Genomic DNA, 19,555 nt, shown 5'->3' with positions numbered 1-19,555 from the left:
AGGCTCACAGCACTTTTACGAGTGCATCCTCTTCTGATTCACTATGACTGTTATAGATCAAAGAATAAAACACAAATCATACAAATAAAAATTCAGCTGGATTAAAATTCAAACTCTTTCTTAGATGTGAAACTTCCACAAAACATAATACCTCATTATTTTTCTGTGAGAGTGTCAGTAATACCAAAGGTAAAGGAAAGCAAAGCCTGTCAAGTGAGGCACTGGAAAATCAGAAAAGTCACTGTGTCAAAAAATCTGCTTTCCTTCCCATAGTTCCCAACTGCCATAAAGTTTCAGCGTTCGGCTTGCACTAATATCAAACGTGATTTAACTCGATAAAGTAATCGAAGTTCCCTATGGCAATCCGTTTAACACAAAAAAAAAAAAATTTCGCCAAAAAAAAAAAAAAATCACACTTTTTTCTTTTTTTCCTTTTTTAAATTCGTACTGCAGAAAACCATGACAAAATGGCCGCCGTATACTGGAGACATCTAACAGAAAAGTTACGAACTCGTGATTTGATGGAAGTGTCAGCTGTTCTCTTACTCCTAGCGTTGCTCAGGATCACAGTTACAATGGACGTGTACTTGGTTGAAATTTACCTGCTGACCTGTATTTCCGCGTGTGGACGTAACGTTCGTTTTCTCTTTTCCACCTAATTGTACTAATAACCTAATTGGTACCGGAAAGAGATGTCCCTTTTTGCGTTTGCAAGGATATTCTTCAGTGAAAATGAGTAATGCCAGTAGAAACTCTTCATTTCTTCACAAAAAAGTTTGGCTTAAGACAAAAATAAGACTTTATTGGATTGAAAAATGATACATCTGTGAGTATACATATGACTTCTGTTATTTAGATGTTAATAAAATTCACTATTGAAAAAAAATATTCTTTTTTAAAACAATTTTTACAATTTTCTATGTGACACCAAGAAATGGAAGACATGGATTGGATAATATAAATGCAGATCAGCTGACTTATGTTTCACATGTCAGTTGGAGATTTCCTGGGCAAAATTTCTAGTAACTCAGCATTTGGTACCATCTTTACTATAATTTTATACAGTATTCTGCATGTCTCATTAATAAAGATTTAAATGCTTTTATAGATTGACACATCATCATATGTTCGTCATATGGTAGTTTCACCCCATCTGTCATTTGTACCAATTCTAGATATTGTCCATACCAAGTCTTCATGTTTACGTTCTTGCCAGTGGTGCTGATACCTTTTTTTATCACAACCGCTTGTTTCAGCTGTTCCAAGTATTGAAGCATTACTTAAGCAAGTACTTAGAGAGGGCTGCCCTTTACAAAAGAAGAGCTTATCATGGTATGTTATGAAATAAATAGATTTTTAAAGAAAGAAAACTTTTAACCTCTCCTGTTCCTCATAGATGCTGTGATGGTATGTTTGCAAAACTGGAAAAAATTCAAAATTCTGTGCTATGGTTGCCTTAAGTACATGCTCAACATTTTGAAAAATGTGAACAGCAAAAACAGTTGGTCAGAATTTTAAACGTCAAAAGTACTTATTTCTGGAAAATCAGTTAATCTACATCCTGATTTTCTGCTGTTCCATCAGTCACTATGCAGTGTGTTTGGACAACCTAAGCATTCTTGAATCAGACTGCTTCAGTTTATATCGAAGATGTATTGCTTGTCATGCCCGGTGACCAACTTCACAGGACTATGTTGTAAGTGAGTATCACTTTACAAAGCCAAATAGGTGTAACAAAATGCAATTTTGTAAATTTATTATACAGAATTATTTTACTGCTTTGTTTTTTGTTGTACATTGTACAGCAAATTTAGATTACATGCCTAGTATGAAAGAGATCAAGTATATTACCGAAATTGGCTATCTCAATTCGCGACTTCCGTACTCATCCTCAGTCTGTCATTGTGATGCAGGGGTCCTGAAAGAAGTTGGAACGTTTTGAACCGTCTCAGCCAATAAGTCTGTCTCTTTTTTTGTGCCTGGAAACCCATGATTATAACTAATTAAAATGCCATGTATTGTGTCATTTGAATAGGTATTAGAAAATAGGTAGTCGCTTAGTTTCTTCGCTGCCCGTCAACTTACCATCCAAGCAATCACTATGTCTGTCAAACCATTAGCTGAGTACAGTTAATACCAGTAGTACACCAAAACAAGAGGTAAAGAAGGATTGCACCGATCCTTATTGAATTTATATTGATAGGCAAACTTTTTAAAATTGATTCGTGTTTCGTTTTCTTTAAATAGGTTAAGAATCATACTGAATCAAAAGAGGTATCTAGTCGAAGCAAATTTCATAATGATAACGGTTGGAAGCCCGAAGGAATTTTTGAAAAATGCCTCCTGCCCATTACCTTCAGTCGTTGCTGCTGCCTGAAAACAAAGTATTAAAATTTATATAAATTGAAGTGCATATCTGGGCTCCCTTCTTTTCTGTGGCCCCGTTTCCCTTAAATTTTTAATAAGCCCGTAGGGGGTCATGCCCCTACTGTGATCAGCAGTAAACGGTTGTGAGTGCGCTGTCCGGAAAGGGGACGTGGGGGTCCCCATGGTTCGATGATATCATTGGAGGGCTGTGGGGCTACCCAAAAATCCGAATTAACGGTTAATCGCTCACGTAAAAGCTTGTCCGCGACCTTCGCTCTTCTTCCGGCTTCTCTTAGCCACGCACCGGGTAATCTCCCCGGTGAGTCAACTGAGGTAGTGTCTCCCCCTACCTTGGTTGACAGCAACTTTGAAATCGGCTATTTTGCCCTTTCAAAGTTGCAAGTCTTTAAATTGTGCCGAATATTGTCAATACAAATTCTTTAAAAACAATGACATATTTTGCCTTTTTTATTTTCGTGCTGTTGCTCTGTTTACTAATGTTAACATTTCATTACTTATGTCGCAATGATATTTTATGGACGCACACGTTATATTTTCAATTTTTGCTGTTTCCATTTATGGTAGGATATATTGTTATCAGACGACTTCATTGTTTATGGACCAATGCACTTTAATCTCACTTCATGGACATTCTACAACTTTTAATGCATTAATGATATTGATTTGTATACATGCGTTGTATTTCTAATTTGACATTTTGAGTCACATATATTTATTCAATTTCATTTTGACTCTTTAAGGGATTGAACCCTTGATTTCTAGCGTGCGACGCCGATGCTCAACCATAGAGCCATGAGTCTTGTAAGATAGGTAACTATTTTTCCATGTTTTTTTAAGGAAACCTATTTGCACTTGTAATAATATTGATGTGCGTCCCAACGCAATTTTATATTTCCGTCTCAGAATGTCACCTATACATACAATAGAGTAATTCATTTTTTGTACAAAGAAATATAGTCTACAGTGGGAACCTTATTTCAATCCTCTGGCACAGAGGATCCAGACGAGATTCGAACTCTTGACTTTCGATTCCCGTAGTCAGACGCTCTACCTCAGAGCTATCAGTATTACGAAATTTCCCGTAGCGTGCTAATACGATACAGCGTAACGTAAAATAAGAAAAAGTAGGGCTTAGTTTTAAACCTGACTGTACATCACATGGCCGTGCATGATAAGGTTATAATAATAGTATGTGGTTTATCTTCATGCTATGATCTATATTTACCAGGTATACTTCCCATTAGCGTGATACATAATGCTAGTAGTATCTGTTAACGAAGTAGTGTCATAAGTATATCAATCAACCAACAGTAAAATAACAAAACAAGCACGAAAGAAGCCACTACACCATTTCATATATGATCAAAATGCTTAAAATGTTTGGCATATTAATGTCGAAAAAAAAAATTACCAGAAGTGACCGGAAGTAGACTATATCTCCAGAAATATTGGGCCCATAACAAAATGAATATGATTTTCGTGATCCTCGTGAAATTTAAGGTGTGACTGGCCTATTTTGACCCGTTTCTGGCGAAAAGTCCAATTTGGCCAAAATCGCGATTTTTCCTGAACTATAGTTCAGGGAAATTTGCGATTTTTGGCGATTTTCGGGTATTTCCTCCTGACACATGGATTCGACCCCAAATTTCACGAGGATTACGAAAATGCCGGTCTTCTTTTCATTCAGACCAACAGATAGTGAGTTATTAAGCAATTTCAAACCGGAAGTTATACCGAAAATTAAAATTTCGAAAAGTTAAAAAATGAACTATGTTTTCCTTTACAAGGTACACAAGATCTGCACAGTTTCATCGTAAACTATAGCCATCAGAATTAAGGCCATAGTGGAACAGATACGGTTCTTACCAGAAAAAAGTAAACAGGAGATCCAATTCTTGCGGAATATTGGTGGCAAATAGCACATCTTGTTAGAATTTCTTGAAGGTTTATTCTAATAAAAAAAATCTTCTGTTACAGACTGTAAATATTTTGTTGCATTAAACTAAGAAATGAATGCTACCACGCTTGTAACCATGGCTTTATCCAGAATGATACAACATGAGACCTGGTTTTCCAAAAGTACGTTAATATTACCTTGTTCTATGCCCAACAGATTACATTTTGTGTTGGTAACGAAGCAGCGTAAAATTTGCACATCAATAATAGTGGTGGAGGTAAAAACAACAAGCTATTCCGACGAAGTAAACTCAAATACACGCTTTCAACGTAACAACAAAATAAACAATGAGAAACAAATGTCAAAAAATAGTTTCGATTTGAGCCGCTAGAGGCTGGTGAACTTGCAGCACCGTCCGCTGGAAATTATGTTGCATATTTTCAAGACATCTAGTGGAAAAGTGACTAATTCCGATCCATTGTCATTGCCACCACGTCAGCTGTTCTTTCACGCTATTCTATCAGCTGTTCTATTTCGCGTGGCGTCGGGCTGAGGATGGAAGCATGAAATGAACATCTTCCTTCTAGAAATTTTACTGTTGATTTCATCGTGTTAGACCTGGATTTCGTGAATTGAATCTGTGCTTAAAGGTGAAGTAAGTTCGTAAAGGTATTGTGGCAAATATTGGTGTCCAAAAGCATTCTGTAAAACATTTAAAATTATTCAAAGGAGCAGCATTGATTGGCTTAGCCACCACGTTTTTGATCTCGGTTAGTCGAATACACCCATTTGGGACCAAGGTTGCTACACGAAGAAGACAGTCCTTTGCAATCGATGTCACAGCCTGGATGTCTTAAATCCAGAGTATATCAGGTAGTGCTAAGTGATGGTATTATTTAATTTAGTTATTTTAGCTTTGTTACTGTTCTTTTAGGTCCTAGTGATTTACCAGGATGCTGTAGTGGTCGCAGAAGCACTTTGGGAAAGAAAGAAATATATTATTATTTTGTGTTACTGTAATAAAAGACATCCAGTACCATTGTTGTGTTGTTGAATCATTCTCCCACACGCAAGAAACAAAGAGAAGTTCCAGAAGAACCTTGTATATGTTCCCTACTGGGTAGTCAAGTCTGTCACATTGTTAAGATCTTTTTGGGTTGTTTGTAGACAAAAAGAAAACGTCTTTTTTTAACTGTGAAAAGGGATGTTCACGAAACATTGTCAACGTCTTGAGATTCAGTTATATACATGGTAAGTATTGACTATTAAAACTAGCTTTATAAAGTAAAATGAAATACACAAGAAAAATATATAAATTTGAAATTATTTTTATTGTCCCACCTCCACCCTTCAATTCCACCACTATTTTACATCACATATATATACATACAAATACATACATAAATACATACGAACACTTGACTAAATTAACCCGATGGCTGCCACGCCATGCAACCCGTAGGTTGCTTAAACTACATTCGCTACACGTCGAGTCGGAAGGATCCCCGACCAAGGTGGGGCTTGTCCGAAGACAAGCCCGGGCTGGCACGGTGAAAGAGTCCATTCTGGGAATGCACACCCCAGGATATCTCTCACCGTGCCGACAAAGAGAAGTCCCTAATGGTGCATTGCCTAGCGCCTAATGGCATAAAGCCATTAGGCGCAATGGCGACTGTTCCCCCCATGGCCATGAGGAGAACAGCGCCCAAGTCCCTACAACTACCAAAAAAAAATGGGAGCAAATGGCGTGGCAGCCAACGGGTTAACTTATATACTAACATGCAAAGCAAAACAATATACCAAGACGAATGACGTAGATGGCGAAGGACGGCGATGGCGAAGACGGCGATGGCGAAGACGGTGTTGGCGGAGACGGCGATGGCGAAGACGGCGATGGCGAAAACGGCGATGGCGAAAACGGCGATGGCGAAGACGGCGTTGGCGAAGACGGCGTTGGCGAAGACGGCGATGGCGAAGACGGCGTTGGTGAAGAAGGCGATGGCGAAGAAGGCGATGGCGAAGACGGCGTTGGCGAAGACGGCGATGGCGAAGACGGCGTTGGCGAAGACGGCGATGGCGAAGAAGGCGATGGCGAAGAAGGCGATGGCGAAGACGGTGTTGGCGGAGACGGCGATGGCGAAGACGGCGATGGCGAAAACGGCGATGGCGAAGACGGCGTTGGCGAAGACGGCGTTGGCGAAGAAGGCGATGGCGAAGACGGTGTTGGCGGAGACGGCGATGGCGAAGACGGCGATGGCGAAAACGGCGATGGCGAAGACGGCGTTGGCGAAGACGGCGATGGCGAAGACGGCGTTGGTGAAGAAGGCGATGGCGAAGAAGGCGATGGCGAAGACGGCGATGGCGAAGACGGCGTTGGCGAAGACGGCGTTGGCGAAGACGGCGATGGCGAAGACGGCGTTGGCGAAGACGGCGATGGCGAAGACGGCGTTGGCGAAGAAGACGGCGATGGCGAAGACGGCGATGGCGAAGACGGCGTTGGCGAAGACGGCGATGGCGAAGACGGCGTTGGCGAAGACGGAGTTGGCGATGAGGCGACTATCAGGATTTTCCTTTTTATTGACCCTGTGTAATAGATGTAAATAAGTTAGCTAAAAGAACAACATGGGAATTTAATAAAAGAGATCTAAGTATGACTATGGTTTGCCGGGACTTTAAAAATGATACAAGTTAAAAATGAACACTAGCTCGATTAGTTTCCCAAGATTACTAGTGCCATAATATGAAACTGATTGAAGGCAGGAAATGTTACTTCTGTAAAATAGTTGTTCATTCAAAAGAAATCCTTTGCTAAATGATTATCAAACATTCCATATGTTCAATCTTCTCCAAAAAGAACTTGTCACAAACAGTTGTCATAAAGCTTTGTTAGTTGAACATAGATTCAAGAAGTTCAAACAAACAAATATTTAGTACAACAGAAGTCACGATATTGAATACAAACTTGAAAAGGGTTAATAAACCATTTAGTTTACATTATTACGATAGAGATGCAAAGGCTGATAAGTTAAATACTGACAGCTCAGCTAGTGTGCTCGTTATTGAAACAGTTAAGCCAATCCTTTAACCTCTACTCACAATTCTATGTAAGAGACTCACTGCCAAGTATTACTCAACAATTTGCCAACAATATTTCTGTTATGCTCTGAAGAAGAGCTTAAAGATATTTTACGCTACAAAAATCATACGGCTGATTTTCCAAGGCACCGGCTGAGCATCGACTTCCTTACTATCTGTGTTCAACTTATCATTGCTGGTTTACATAAAACGCTTCCATCTTCCTAATTCTAACAATAAAACAAAATAATAATGCCTGAATAAAAATAATGATCGTATGTTACTTACTCGTTGATGTAGACGCACAAAACAGGAGGAAAACTAAAAAAAAACAACAGGGCAAAAATGTTTGCTTGGTGACATGGCTAATGGCGGACATGACAGACGACGGTAGCGTTCAATCTTTCGGGTTTTAATGCGACGCAACCGAGGTTTTAAATCTTCATACGATAAGCATTCTCGAATTTTAAATATACCCCCAGTGATTGATTAGATTTTTAATTCAAGGTTCCTTATTGTTTATATGCAAATTATGCTAGTAGTCTCTGTTAACGATGTAGTGTTATAAGTACATGCAACTCGCGCGATCAACCAATAATGAAATAGCAAAACAAACACGAAAAAAAGCCGCCAATCCGTTTCATTTATGATCAAAATGCTTAAAATGTTTGGAATATTAATGTTCATTTTTTACTTTATGCCAAGTTGAAAAAAAAATTACCAGAAGTGATCGGAAGTAGCCTATATCTCCAGAAATACTAGGCCCACAACAAAACGAATATGATTTTCGTGATCCTCGTGAAATTTAAGGTGTGTCTGGCCTATTTTGACCTGTTTTTGGCGAAAAGTTCAATTTGGCCAAAATCGCGATTTTTCCGATTTTTGACGATTTTTGAATATTTTCTACTGACACATGGATTCGACCCCAAATTTCACGAGGATTACGAAAATGCCAGTCTTTTTTTGTTCAGACCAATAGATAGTGAGTTATTAAGCATTTTCAAACCGAATCTTAAACCGGAAATTGAAATTTCGAAAATTTAAAAAGTGAACTATGTTCTTCTTTACAAGGTATAGAAGATCTGCGCTGTTTCAAACGTTAACTATAGTAAATTAATATAACATGGCCTTTTAAAGTTGTTGAAGTTCAGTTTTCAGGTATGACTCATATACCACTTTATAGTAATACCATACACACAATCCAGGCAAATATTTCAAAACCCTCACCTTTATTTGATATCCATCAGAAATAATTAGCTTCACACGATTACACTTATAAGTTTACGTTATTATTAAATAAAAGCCTACAGCACAAGCACAATTCTGATACAACTTTTCATAACAATGATTTGGGACATCTGGCGACCGTAGTTAGACTTTGTAAAGCCAGACTTCGTGAATATGTCAATAGCCGTCTCATCGTTTGCTTAAGATAATTTTTGTATGGTAAAATATTTATTCAATTTTAAGTAACTTTTGAGTTTCCTTCTCTGTATTAGCAATGATGTGACTGTACTGGTTGGTGGGGTTATCTAGGAACAGACCTTTTCCATTTTCCCATCCAATCTGTGAGGCAACTTTGATTGTTATAACTACAGCAACATTCCCTGCATAGCGAAGGGAATGTTCACATTTTCTTTAGCGAACTGTTACCTGAAGTTGAAAACACTTTGGCATATTTGGTTGGAGTTACTCTGATAATATTCAGGTGCAGTGATAGATTCTTGTCCTCTTACTTGAGGAGTGTTTTGCCTTTTCAGCAATCGAAGAGGCTCGCAAAGATTATTGATTTTCTATCAGTGACTGTCAATCTGCCGAAGGTGTCTTCTTGAACAATTATGTAATTGATTGATGGTCTAGAGATCACGTGTTTATTAAATAAAATATCTTAAAATGCAGAGAGGAAACTTCCATGTGACAAGCCGTACTCTTCTCCAATCTCTTCTGAAACTCCATTTCACTTGCTTTTTAAGATAAACAACTCACTCTATAGTTCACTATTTGTTTGGGTGATAGCAAAATAAGCCCGACATAGTCGGCTGCGAAAATGATACGAATGACTGTAATAGCAGAAAAATGCCCTAAAATATAAAAATGGAGAAAAACGAAGAAAATGACCGTGGGAAAATTGCCTCGAAAACCGTCAAAAATTGACCATCGTTGGAATTGCTTGAAAATGACAGAATATACTCACAATCGAATGCTGATTCCGAGAAAATTGCTATTTTTTTCATAACATCAACCGTTTTGAAAATACACCGAATTTAAAACTACTGGCGCGCCAGTACGCTACAGCGGTAGCGTGACACATCAAAGTTATTCAATCCTATGTATTTCCAAAACGGTTGATGTTATGAAAGAAATAGCAATTTTTTACGTGGCTTTGTAAGCGATGAAATAACAATTCCAGTATAAGAATTAACTAGCACCGTTGCGCAGAGAAACCAAATTCCCGTCATAATTCGAAACGACAAATAACTGAAAGCCTCACTCCCTCCTTTTTTAATTCGAAAAAGCAAACATTAAGTGACACTTAGCTTCAACAAACCAAAATTTCTCAAGTGCAAAAAAAAACTTGATTATCACCTTGATTCGTCATGATGTTAATCACGTAGATCATATGAAATCCAAATGAAGTAAAAAGACTTCTTTGCTGCGAAATATTGCTTACTTCTTTGGGTTGGCTGTTTGATTCTGAATCAATGGTAGATGGACTCAAAGTGTTCTTCACATTCCGTTGATATATCCAAGAAAAAAAAGTCATCACACCCACTACGACGAAAATGCTAATAAAGATCAACAACCAAACCTGAAACAGATATAAATTCAGAAGTTTAAAGTAGAAAGAGTTCGCCACGCCATCGATACCCTTACAGAATTTAAAAATAAAAAAAACATGATGCACATAAGTTATCTACTGAAAATCAATGCATAAACCATTTTTCCGCTACCTCATCATTTATGAGTTGATAAAACAAACCCTCATTCGTCCCGTACATATTCGCAATAGTTTGATTAATTAGCACGAACGAATACCTGTGGAATAAAGAGGGTAGTTTTTTCGAATAACAAACAACAAATAAGCAGACAAATTAAGTTCAACCTACGTAAAGTTTAATTTTGCTGCTAACCATTCGACCAAATAACAGTCCGATCCAATCCAAGTGTAGGTGCCATTCAGTCCTCGCTTTTAAATATCGAAAGGTGGTTGCTAAATCCGAATAAATAAAAAATAATTGATAAGCTTCGTACAATACCATTTTCACTAAAGAATAGCACATTTAGGACATTACGATTATTTCTAACGAGAATACATCTACACTGGTACTTACATCAAAAAATAAAAAATTGAAGTGTCGACCAGTCAAATAGGTTTTTTGAAAATACGGCATTCGTTATCAGGAGCATAATCGTAAAAACGACCAATGGTAGATGCACGGAACTCAGAGTAAACATAGGAACTCAGAGTAAACATAGGAACTCCTGCCTTGCTTCGTTGTGAGCCAGTTTCTTTCATTTTAATCAATAGTAGTGGTTAACGTTTAAGTCAACCAGACGCCACCGTTGATTGGTTGCAATATGGACGAATGTGTATGACCCTCTTCTTATACATCGGAGAAACAGCTTGAACGACAATCTTTTTGAAGACAAATACTCCACGGTCGAGGAAATCGTTGAATCGCACCGCGGTCGCGACAACAATATTACACCCAGCTTGAAGATTTGACCGCTGATACCTCGTGACAATTCTTCCATATACCGTATAATCACAGGCTTTAAAACCGAACTGTAGGAGAATTTACACGCCTCGCGGTGAATTAGAATGGTCAATTCACGAGTGGGTGCGACAATTACAACTTCTGGCTTTTGCTCCATGGCATGAGACGCAGCAGCAACACCTTGTTCTAACAATGTTCAAAACCGGTACCAAGTACGCCGCCTACGTGAAAAAATGTAAAATTTTAGATGACTTAATCAACGAATATCACGAAGGGTTTGTTGAGTATCTTAGATGCAATTGGACCTTTTAGTAGTCGCAATCACCGGCGTGCCCACTCAAAATTACTTTTACTTCAACTTACCCAGTTCATACCGACCCATTCGAATCAAATCAGTACGAGGGCATCAAGGTTTCAAAACTACACAGCGTTAATTAATTGGATTGCCGTTTTGCCGGAGCCCGTAACAGGACAAGCAATTACATCTCTTTTGGCAAGAATAACTGCAACTGAAGCTTTCTGAACAGGTGTTGGCTTTATGTAGTCAGAATTCTTTATGTTTTGAAGTAGTAGTTGGCGCAGGCCGGCTTCTTCGAATGATGATATGTATTGAAGTACATCTTTTCCTGTAACCTAAAGCAAACCCAATAGTTATTTAAATCATAAAATAACAGTTTCGAGAAATGGCTTACCTGGAGGACGACTTTATCAAAATTATTTAAGCGTTCCCCGCAGACGTTGCCCTTAAACAGTGCCTTTTCATCGCATGTCACATGTCCGATGAGATTTTGGATGGTAGCAGAAAACCCCAAGTACCGCATATTCCAAAGATGTGCGAAAACGGTAAATTTGTTCTCTGAAATAGAAAGAATTAGATTCTATTAGAACCAGAAATGTTAAAGATGCTTTATTTTATATCTTTACCACACCATGATTTCCCTTTCACTGATAGATGTTCAATTTCCACATAACTACCGTTTTCGACACCTAATGAACAATCGCCATGTATCATTTTTGCCACGCAATGCTGTACTTGGCAGAAAAAATGCTTTGAAATATCCCTTAACAATAAAAAGGAAACAAAAATAACAATAAATAATCAGAATGGCATTCTTAAAAACTTTAAGCAAAACGATTTCCATTCTAACAGGAATCCTCTGGTTTGTGGAATCTGTTGATACAGCTAAGGATAAAAAAAAATGGCACACCGCTAAAGAAAGACCAGGCATTCATGCACACTGGAAAATAAGATGCAGGAGGAACAAATGTACTACTAATAAAACTTGGTAGTAAGTACTGTGAAAACAGAGGTTTCTTGTTTCACTAATCCAGCAATTTAGAATAATAACAATTAAAAAAATTAATAATTGTAACTTGTTTTGGCAAAATATTGAACAATATTCCATACTGCAGTTAAACAAATGGTAATATCTAAGACTATTGTAAAGACCATTACAAAGTTCACAGCTTTGTATCTCTTACCATAAACTGGTCACAGGAAGTTTTGAGCTGGGTGAAACTCGGCCCTATATGTAGCAACCAGAATGACCAGGATTGCAGGTCACTGACTAAGATTACGAAAAAAGTGGGTAGAGCCAATTGTTTTTTTACTTCTACCACATTGTTTTCAACATAAAATTCTTACCAGGTTTCATTACAGGCACGAATTGGTTTCATTTCGGTCCATCAACATCCCAACACCACTAGTCATTCATTATGTTATCATTGAGCACAGACAACACCTAAGGCAGGCATAATGTAGACTATGCCTGTTTTTGCATGGTAAGTTTCCGATCTTTGTTTTTCACTTGGGAATTTATCGAGAAGCGGCATATGGCCTCTTATTATCCTGAAATATCAACTGTTCGAGCCGTTAATCAAAGCAATCCGAATACGTAAGAAAATGTAAACGAAATATAAAACAAATTAAAAAATTGCTAGCAACAAATTAGTTCAGGGTCAAATGGTTTGCGACAAAATCGTAATTGCTCTTGCTTCATGGCTTACTCCATAAAAAAAAACATGGTTTACGCCCTTTACACCATGCTTTCGAATGTGCTTGCAGTAAGCTCCTATTCCTTACCACTTTAACACACTGAAATCTATCATTGCATAGACCGATGACAGAATTTTTCACATATTCCTTGGACAATTGCCAGCTACAGCGTTGCCATTTGCCGGTTTCACGAAAGAAGTGAAAATTGAATGGCCCTTTTCGCTATTGTAACGAAAGATTATTATTAATTTTATTCTAAAAATATTCGATTAACTTTAATAAAATTGATTTCTTATAAAATGCTATTTTATACTTACTTTCCTAAAAAATTTCTAAAATGGGAAAACTCACACAACGTGACAGAAATTAGTCTGCTAGCGCCAAAATCAGTGCCTCTTATTTGGTAATTTTGTTATGTGTTGTAGATTTCGGTGAAGAACAAATTCTTCTAAATTTTACTAATACCGGTAAGTTTCGTTTCGGTAAAAGTAATTTTCTTTCCTTGTTCATTGATATGAACATAGTAAAACCAAATGAAATAATCAACGCTAAACAATATGATTCTGAGGGCGTTAGGATCGGACCTGTGGAACTCATAAGTCGTTAATAGCACGAAGATCCTTTACTTTCTGCTATTTATGCCCTAGATTGGTAACTAAAATACATAAACGAAGTCTGTATGTTGAATAAAACTCACGAGAAATCCACAAGAATTGAGATGAAGTGTAAGTGACTCCCGCCTGCTCATTTGACCAAAAACCCTTTGTCGATTTAAACTGGGAAAAAGATTTAAGTAAAGTAGGGTCTTATATTGTTAATTGACTAGGAGTTTGTTCATATGGTTTTAAAAGTGAATTATGTATATGACAATCATAAATGAGATGATTTACTTCCTATCCAGCACCTGAGGTCAATATGAACCTTACCTTGCCTACTGTTATTTCAGGTGAGATCCTAGATGTGATTTAATTGAAATGTGCTTTCTGATTATTGGTCTTTTACCATCTCAATAGATTTGTAGTTTCTTTGCTATGCTGAATATATTTTATTGGTGAATAAATGGAGGTAGCTCCTTTGTTTGTATATGGCAGTCGTTTTTATTTACACGCGGATGTACACAAGGATACAGTTCGGATTATTTCAATTTAGGAGGCGGAATCATGGTCATTCGTGACCTTACACGTCCATATTAGTGGCGAAAGCAGATGAATCTGCTGGAGCTCCGCGGGCCCGGTCCGGTGGTTTCACCCTTTCTCTACCATAAGAAACATCGGGAAAATGCTCCTTGGAAGGTTTTCTTCTTACGGTATTTACCTTCTTGGCCTGCAATGTAATGTCAACTGGTTACAAACGAATACACGAATCGTAGGGAGAGAGTCGTAGCAAATGCGATTCATCTAGGCAGGATCTTCATCAAGAAATTATGATGTATTTATTGGTATCCTGCGAAAACATTTCATAAGGTGGGACGGGGAAACAATCTTGTTGAACTAGGGAGCGTATGACATGAAAATGGTTTGGGAAGTAACAAAATCAGGAGATAAAATCCATGAAGAGGAACGGTATGGACAAAGGATACTGAGACCGATTTGTGCATAAAGGAACAGTAACAAACCCTACATTCAAGTACGAAAGTTAAGGCGCGTTCGCTACATCTTTTGTAATCCAATCTTCTTCCGCTTAAATCTTTCTGTGTCAAAGTGGGTGCACAAACTTATGAGTTTCTTGCTGACTTATTATTTTTATGGCTTTTTCTTTCTTTCTTCATCTTTTCAAATGCTGCGATCAGATCTGGGCACTCCATGTTTTCTTTGCTTTCCCATGTATTTTGGCTATGATCATAACCTTTCCATTTTAAGAGGTACTCGACTTTGCCTTTCACAATTCTAGATTTGGGGAAATTGAATGCTCAGTATTAATGCTGGTATTGCTTCATGTATGATGTACTAACCTTTTGTCTATGATTTGTTCAACAGTGTACAATTCGTCACTGGCTTTTCCTGCTATGCTTTTCTCATTTTCAAACTCTGAAATTAAACCAGGACAATCCAGGTTTTCTTCATTTTCCCATGTATTAGCACTATGGTCATAACCTTTCCATTTCAGAAGATATTGAATTTGCCCTTTCCTTTCCCTACATAAAAAATAAGAAAATTAATTAATATGATCTTTCAGTGTGGCTAGCATGCAACATTATGATGGATGCAAACATACCTTTTATCCATAATCTTTTCCACTACATATTCTTCTTCTTGTTTTTTTATCTTTTTTGTCTGGTTTTCAAACTCGGAAATTAAACCAGGACAATCCATGTTTTCTGCCTGCTCCCATGTGTTTTCACTTTCATCATAGCCTTTCCATTTGAGAAGATACTCCACTGTTCCTTTTCTCTTTCTGTGTGCATTGTAATGACCTCAATTGAATGTTAACCAGAATTAATTTAGTATACATTATACGAACCTTTTATCGACAACTTTCTCTACCACATACTTTTCTTCCTCACTCTTCTGGGTCCCCAAGTCAACATTACTCTCACTTTTGTCTTGTTTTCCTACTGTACTTCTGGTGGAGCGACTCATGTTGAAAACAACCAAATTATTCTCCTTTTGTCTCCGCTACTAGACCTAACAGTTACACGGAAACCAAGTCATAAGACAATAATGTAGTGTTCTGACCGTTTATGCAAATCCAAATTTAAGATCAAGGTAAAAAATTATTGGTTACCTCAAGTTAAGTTCGCTAAGGACTTCGTATTATAAACGTTTATTTGGTTTGAGTCTAAGCGACTTCGAGTTCCATATAATAAGTTAACCGACGCCGTTATTGGACTTTGGCTTGTCACGTGACAATGTTTCGGTATCAGCATGCCTATGACGCCCGCCAAAAGTAGCGTTACTGAAGCAGTAGATCTGCATAGTTGCCAAACCAAACATTTTAGCTGAAACTTGGAGCTATACCCCAATTAGAGATCTGCCCCGAGCCAATCGGGGATCGATTTTCGAGGCATCTGGGCAAAAATTCTTTCGCCGCCAACCCAAATTGGGTACGTAATCGGGGCTGCAACCTCAATTGCCATCTATAGATCTATGAGAAAATCTAATCGACTGAAATTTTTTACCAGATTATACCTCATTCTACCCTACAACTCCGATTTTTACCCAAAAACCGAAATAGCCGCCATCTTATAAAATGACGGCAGGGAAATGTCGAAATTTTTACCTCGCCCCATCCCGGTTGGGTAAGTACTCCAATTAGGTTCTTCCCAAAAGATACATTCTTGCCACCTTCAAATTAACCTCGTAACTGCTTACAATTTGGGATGTATTAAAGCAATTTTCACTCAATTAGCTTATAAAAATATAAATGCGACTTACCTGTTCTCAACAGAGTCCCGTCAACCAGCGAATTACTCATCTCGGTTACTTTAAATTGATTAATTAAAAGGGCAAGTATCTTTTGTTCCATTGCATTCCATTTTGTTAGGAACGTCAGCTATCATACCTTGATTGTGACCATCATAGACGCTGTCTCTTTTTAAGAAGCTATCTAAGACTATCTATGCCAGAAATTGCTTCCATTCAGCAAGAAACAAAAAAGCTGTTTCGTATAGGTCTTGATCTACTTCCTTGAAATTTGATGCTTCATCGTTATCGGAATGAAGTGGTTCAAAATATCTGGAATCCGGTGAGGGTTTGGTAGTGCCACTTCTTGCGATACTTCACACCTTTCCCTCCTTGCGTATTATTCTAATCCTATCGCCAACAAGGTATTCTCCTGCGTCGAGAATCTGTTATAACAAAGAAGAAATGAATATATTTCACGTATAGGCACGAGTTGAAAGTAGTTGTAAACTTAGTAAACCTGTGTCAATATCAGCTTCTAGTTCAAACAGAATTTATTGGTGGTGATGCTAATAAAAGTGAAAGATTTAGTCTTACACAATCTTCTTGATAAGGGAACATAGTATTTGCGCAAGAACGCAGCCAACATTTTTTTCGGGTTTTCCATAATGTGGCAAGCAACTTTTTTCTTCAGCATTGCAATTGGCGAAACTTCTTCCGCACTGAAGATAGGTTACTTGGTAGAGTAAGATAACATGGTATTTATTTCTGGATTTTCGGATGAATGTTTTGGAAATAAAAAGTAAAAACAAAAACTGGCCAACCAGGGAAACGTAGGTGCTTGTTCTAGTTTAAGAAAACCCGCACATAGAGTAAGAACAACACACTCGCTAAATCAAACGAGAAAAAATGCAGAAAAAATAACCGGTAGCTCGATGGCATTGTGGTTAGAGCTACTCTTCCGTTCGATATTTGGAAGTTGAAGTAACCAAATACGTCCTATTCCAACGCATCTATCTCTTCCCCTTCCTTAGCATTTGAAGACCACTGCAATCGGCTTTCGTAGAACTTAATTACCATCTGTGGCCACAAAACGTTCGCTCGAGACGCAAGAACAAACTCGGGGGTGTCATTAAACTTCCTACATAATTTGGATAATTCGAAATTCAATTTGTGCTTCACGACAAAAAAAAAGGAAGTGATGCATACATCAGTAGAAAGATATAATTATTTGGCAATAACTATTTTTTAAAATATTAAACTACTAAGCTATTGCAGCATACTAGCAAGCAGAAGGTAAGCCAAAAGCCTTAATGTCATCTGCTTTGATACTAGACATATTAGCAATGGTTATAAATGAAGTTAAACTCACCATTTGACAAGAAACGCGAGCTCGCCCTTGTGAAAATTATCGGTAGCTCCTATAATCACTTCTGGCTCCTGATCTTGTTCATTTTCTTTTAAAATAGAAGTCTAAAAAGTATCAAAGAGGAAAATGAGATTTAAAAATATTACTATAAGGAAAAAACTACTAAAATTTCCATTCCAAAAACAAATGAAAAAGTAGCGTATTTAGGAGCTAACTACATGACTAATCTCCTCAGCTTCTTTCCTTCCATGAGCCATCTCTCCTGGTTGTTTATCCCTATCTTTATTGGATGCAGCATGTTTCTTTTCTTTGCCTTCAACTTGTTTTTTTGTTTTCATTTCATTTGATTTTTTTGCTTTCATTTCATCTGATTTCTTTGTTTTGCTTTCAGATGACTTCTTTTTTTCTTGATCATTTTCTTTTCTTTTCTTTTCAAATTCCGCAATAAGCTCATGACATTCTAAAGCTTCCACAGGTTCCCATGTGTTATCATCATTGTCATATCCAATCCATTTCAGGAGATACTCCACCTTTCCATTTACTTCTCTAAAAAAAAAAAGATAACAGCAAACACCTTAGATTATAACCTACACCCCTTGAAAATCCACCGAGTGGAAAATCAACTACCCACCTCCAATCAACAACCTTCTCAACTTCATATTCTGGCTCGACATGGTCACTTTCTGGCGATGAAGGCTTACCCTGGACTACCTTCTTTTTGCCCTTAGTAGTATTCACACTTCGCCCCATAATGTAGACTGCAACCTAAAAATTAGAATTATTCACAATGTGTTTTTTTGACACTTTCTCTGTACAGAGGAATGATAAGCATTTTCATCCTGCTCGTAATATCTCATCAATTTAACCGTTATAATACAACGAAATAATGAATAATACGCCATCCGAATATGTAGAAGCATGCCATGCTAATCACATCAAACTCATTAGGAAAAATTGGATTGAAAAAGATTTCAGCAATTGCATTATGCTTTAACCGAAGTGAGGTTGCTAGATAGTTGATATATGGTTTAAAAGACGAAAACCAAACTCACCTGTATCACGAATCAGTTGTTTTTATTTTTAATTTAACGAAATCACTTTCTGTCGGCCTCAAGTCACGGAATAGTCACTATTAAGGAGCCTTAGCAAACGAACAAATTAATTTTCTTTCCTCTCCCAATGTCGCCACTTGGTGCTGACCAATCAGGACAGCAGCAAAAAAAATGATACAAATAAAAGCGAATCAGTAAAATCCGATTTAGGGCTAAGTTCCAATTAGGGCCTTTGTGTCTTTCAATAGAAAGGGCATCACTCATTGGTTGATTGATTGCTATGCCGCCATTTGTGAAAAGGTAATGGCTGTCAATTCGTGACCTCATAAGCCGTATAGTGGTGAACTGTGATCGTAAAACAAATACACATTTTAACGCATTTACCAGCTATTAACCAACAAGCAATACCTACAGGTAAAAATATTTATGTTTACTTGCTTAAGGTAAAGTTTACAACTGTTTTAGAAACAGGCCAATAAAGAAATGTCTTTAAAAATATATATATGGTAAATTGGTAATGCAAAATGGCGAATCGTTTTTACCACTTGGTTATTGAATCATGGCCATCTAGCTACAGTCACTGAATATGGTGGTCTCGTGTCATGTGTGCATGTGTCTTCATTTAAAGAGGATCTACATTTCTTCTATGAACCATGCAAGAGATGTTAACCAGTCTAAGCCAATATGTTATGGATATTAAAAAAATGATGTTGGATGC

General features: G+C 37.5%; 2 protein-coding genes and 3 long non-coding RNA genes across 8 annotated transcripts; 2 read left to right on the top strand and 3 right to left on the bottom strand.

Moving 5' to 3' along the window:
- Nucleotides 1–576: 576 nt before the first annotated feature.
- On the top strand, nt 577–2,817 carry LOC130688764 (uncharacterized). The gene is made up of 8 exons (XR_009000526.2): nt 577–826; nt 933–1,037; nt 1,109–1,332; nt 1,397–1,505; nt 1,585–1,696; nt 1,806–1,959; nt 2,036–2,159; nt 2,248–2,817. It is a non-coding gene; the product is annotated as an uncharacterized LOC130688764 (long non-coding RNA).
- A 2,000-nt stretch (nt 2,818–4,817) lies between these two features.
- LOC130688763 (uncharacterized) lies at nt 4,818–5,326 on the top strand. Its single transcript, XR_009000525.2, has 3 exons — nt 4,818–4,954; nt 5,015–5,158; nt 5,220–5,326. It is a non-coding gene; the product is annotated as an uncharacterized LOC130688763 (long non-coding RNA).
- Nucleotides 5,327–10,310: 4,984 nt separating this feature from the next.
- On the bottom strand, nt 10,311–13,175 carry LOC130688762 (uncharacterized). Of its 2 annotated transcripts, none has more exons than XR_009000522.2 (8): nt 12,725–13,175; nt 12,562–12,647; nt 12,004–12,140; nt 11,772–11,935; nt 11,443–11,712; nt 10,693–11,300; nt 10,468–10,571; nt 10,311–10,396 (listed from the first exon to the last, which is right to left on the bottom strand). It is a non-coding gene; the product is annotated as an uncharacterized LOC130688762 (long non-coding RNA). The 2 variants fall into 2 exon arrangements; XR_009000524.2 differs by having other exon boundaries at nt 12,009–12,140.
- A 1,309-nt stretch (nt 13,176–14,484) lies between these two features.
- Nucleotides 14,485–15,953, bottom strand: LOC130688739 (chromobox protein homolog 1-like). The gene is made up of 5 exons (XM_057511758.2): nt 15,800–15,953; nt 15,536–15,699; nt 15,290–15,469; nt 15,027–15,209; nt 14,485–14,961 (listed from the first exon to the last, which is right to left on the bottom strand). The coding sequence occupies exons 2-5, from the start codon at nt 15,652–15,654 to the stop codon at nt 14,790–14,792; spliced, it is 654 nt and encodes a 217-aa protein (XP_057367741.1). The 5' UTR covers nt 15,655–15,699; nt 15,800–15,953; the 3' UTR covers nt 14,485–14,789.
- Nucleotides 15,954–17,187: 1,234 nt separating this feature from the next.
- On the bottom strand, nt 17,188–18,957 carry LOC130688736 (chromobox protein homolog 1-like). Of its 3 annotated transcripts, none has more exons than XM_059496765.1 (5): nt 18,838–18,916; nt 18,417–18,543; nt 18,001–18,331; nt 17,789–17,889; nt 17,188–17,557 (listed from the first exon to the last, which is right to left on the bottom strand). In XM_059496765.1, the coding sequence occupies exons 2-5, from the start codon at nt 18,533–18,535 to the stop codon at nt 17,416–17,418; spliced, it is 693 nt and encodes a 230-aa protein (XP_059352748.1). In that variant the 5' UTR covers nt 18,536–18,543; nt 18,838–18,916; the 3' UTR covers nt 17,188–17,415. The 3 variants fall into 3 exon arrangements, with proteins under 3 accessions (XP_059352748.1, XP_057367739.1, XP_059352749.1); XM_057511756.2 differs by having other exon boundaries at nt 17,195–17,557; nt 18,417–18,550; nt 18,838–18,957; XM_059496766.1 differs by having other exon boundaries at nt 17,196–17,557; nt 18,004–18,331; nt 18,417–18,550; nt 18,838–18,956.
- Between the last annotated feature and the right edge of the window lie 598 nt (nt 18,958–19,555).

This window comes from Daphnia carinata, chromosome 9, assembly GCF_022539665.2.
Source record: "Daphnia carinata strain CSIRO-1 chromosome 9, CSIRO_AGI_Dcar_HiC_V3, whole genome shotgun sequence".
NCBI lineage: Eukaryota > Metazoa > Arthropoda > Branchiopoda > Diplostraca > Daphniidae > Daphnia > Daphnia carinata.
Note: the sequence above shows the minus strand (reverse complement) of the source record. Positions and strands in the feature narration are given on the sequence as shown.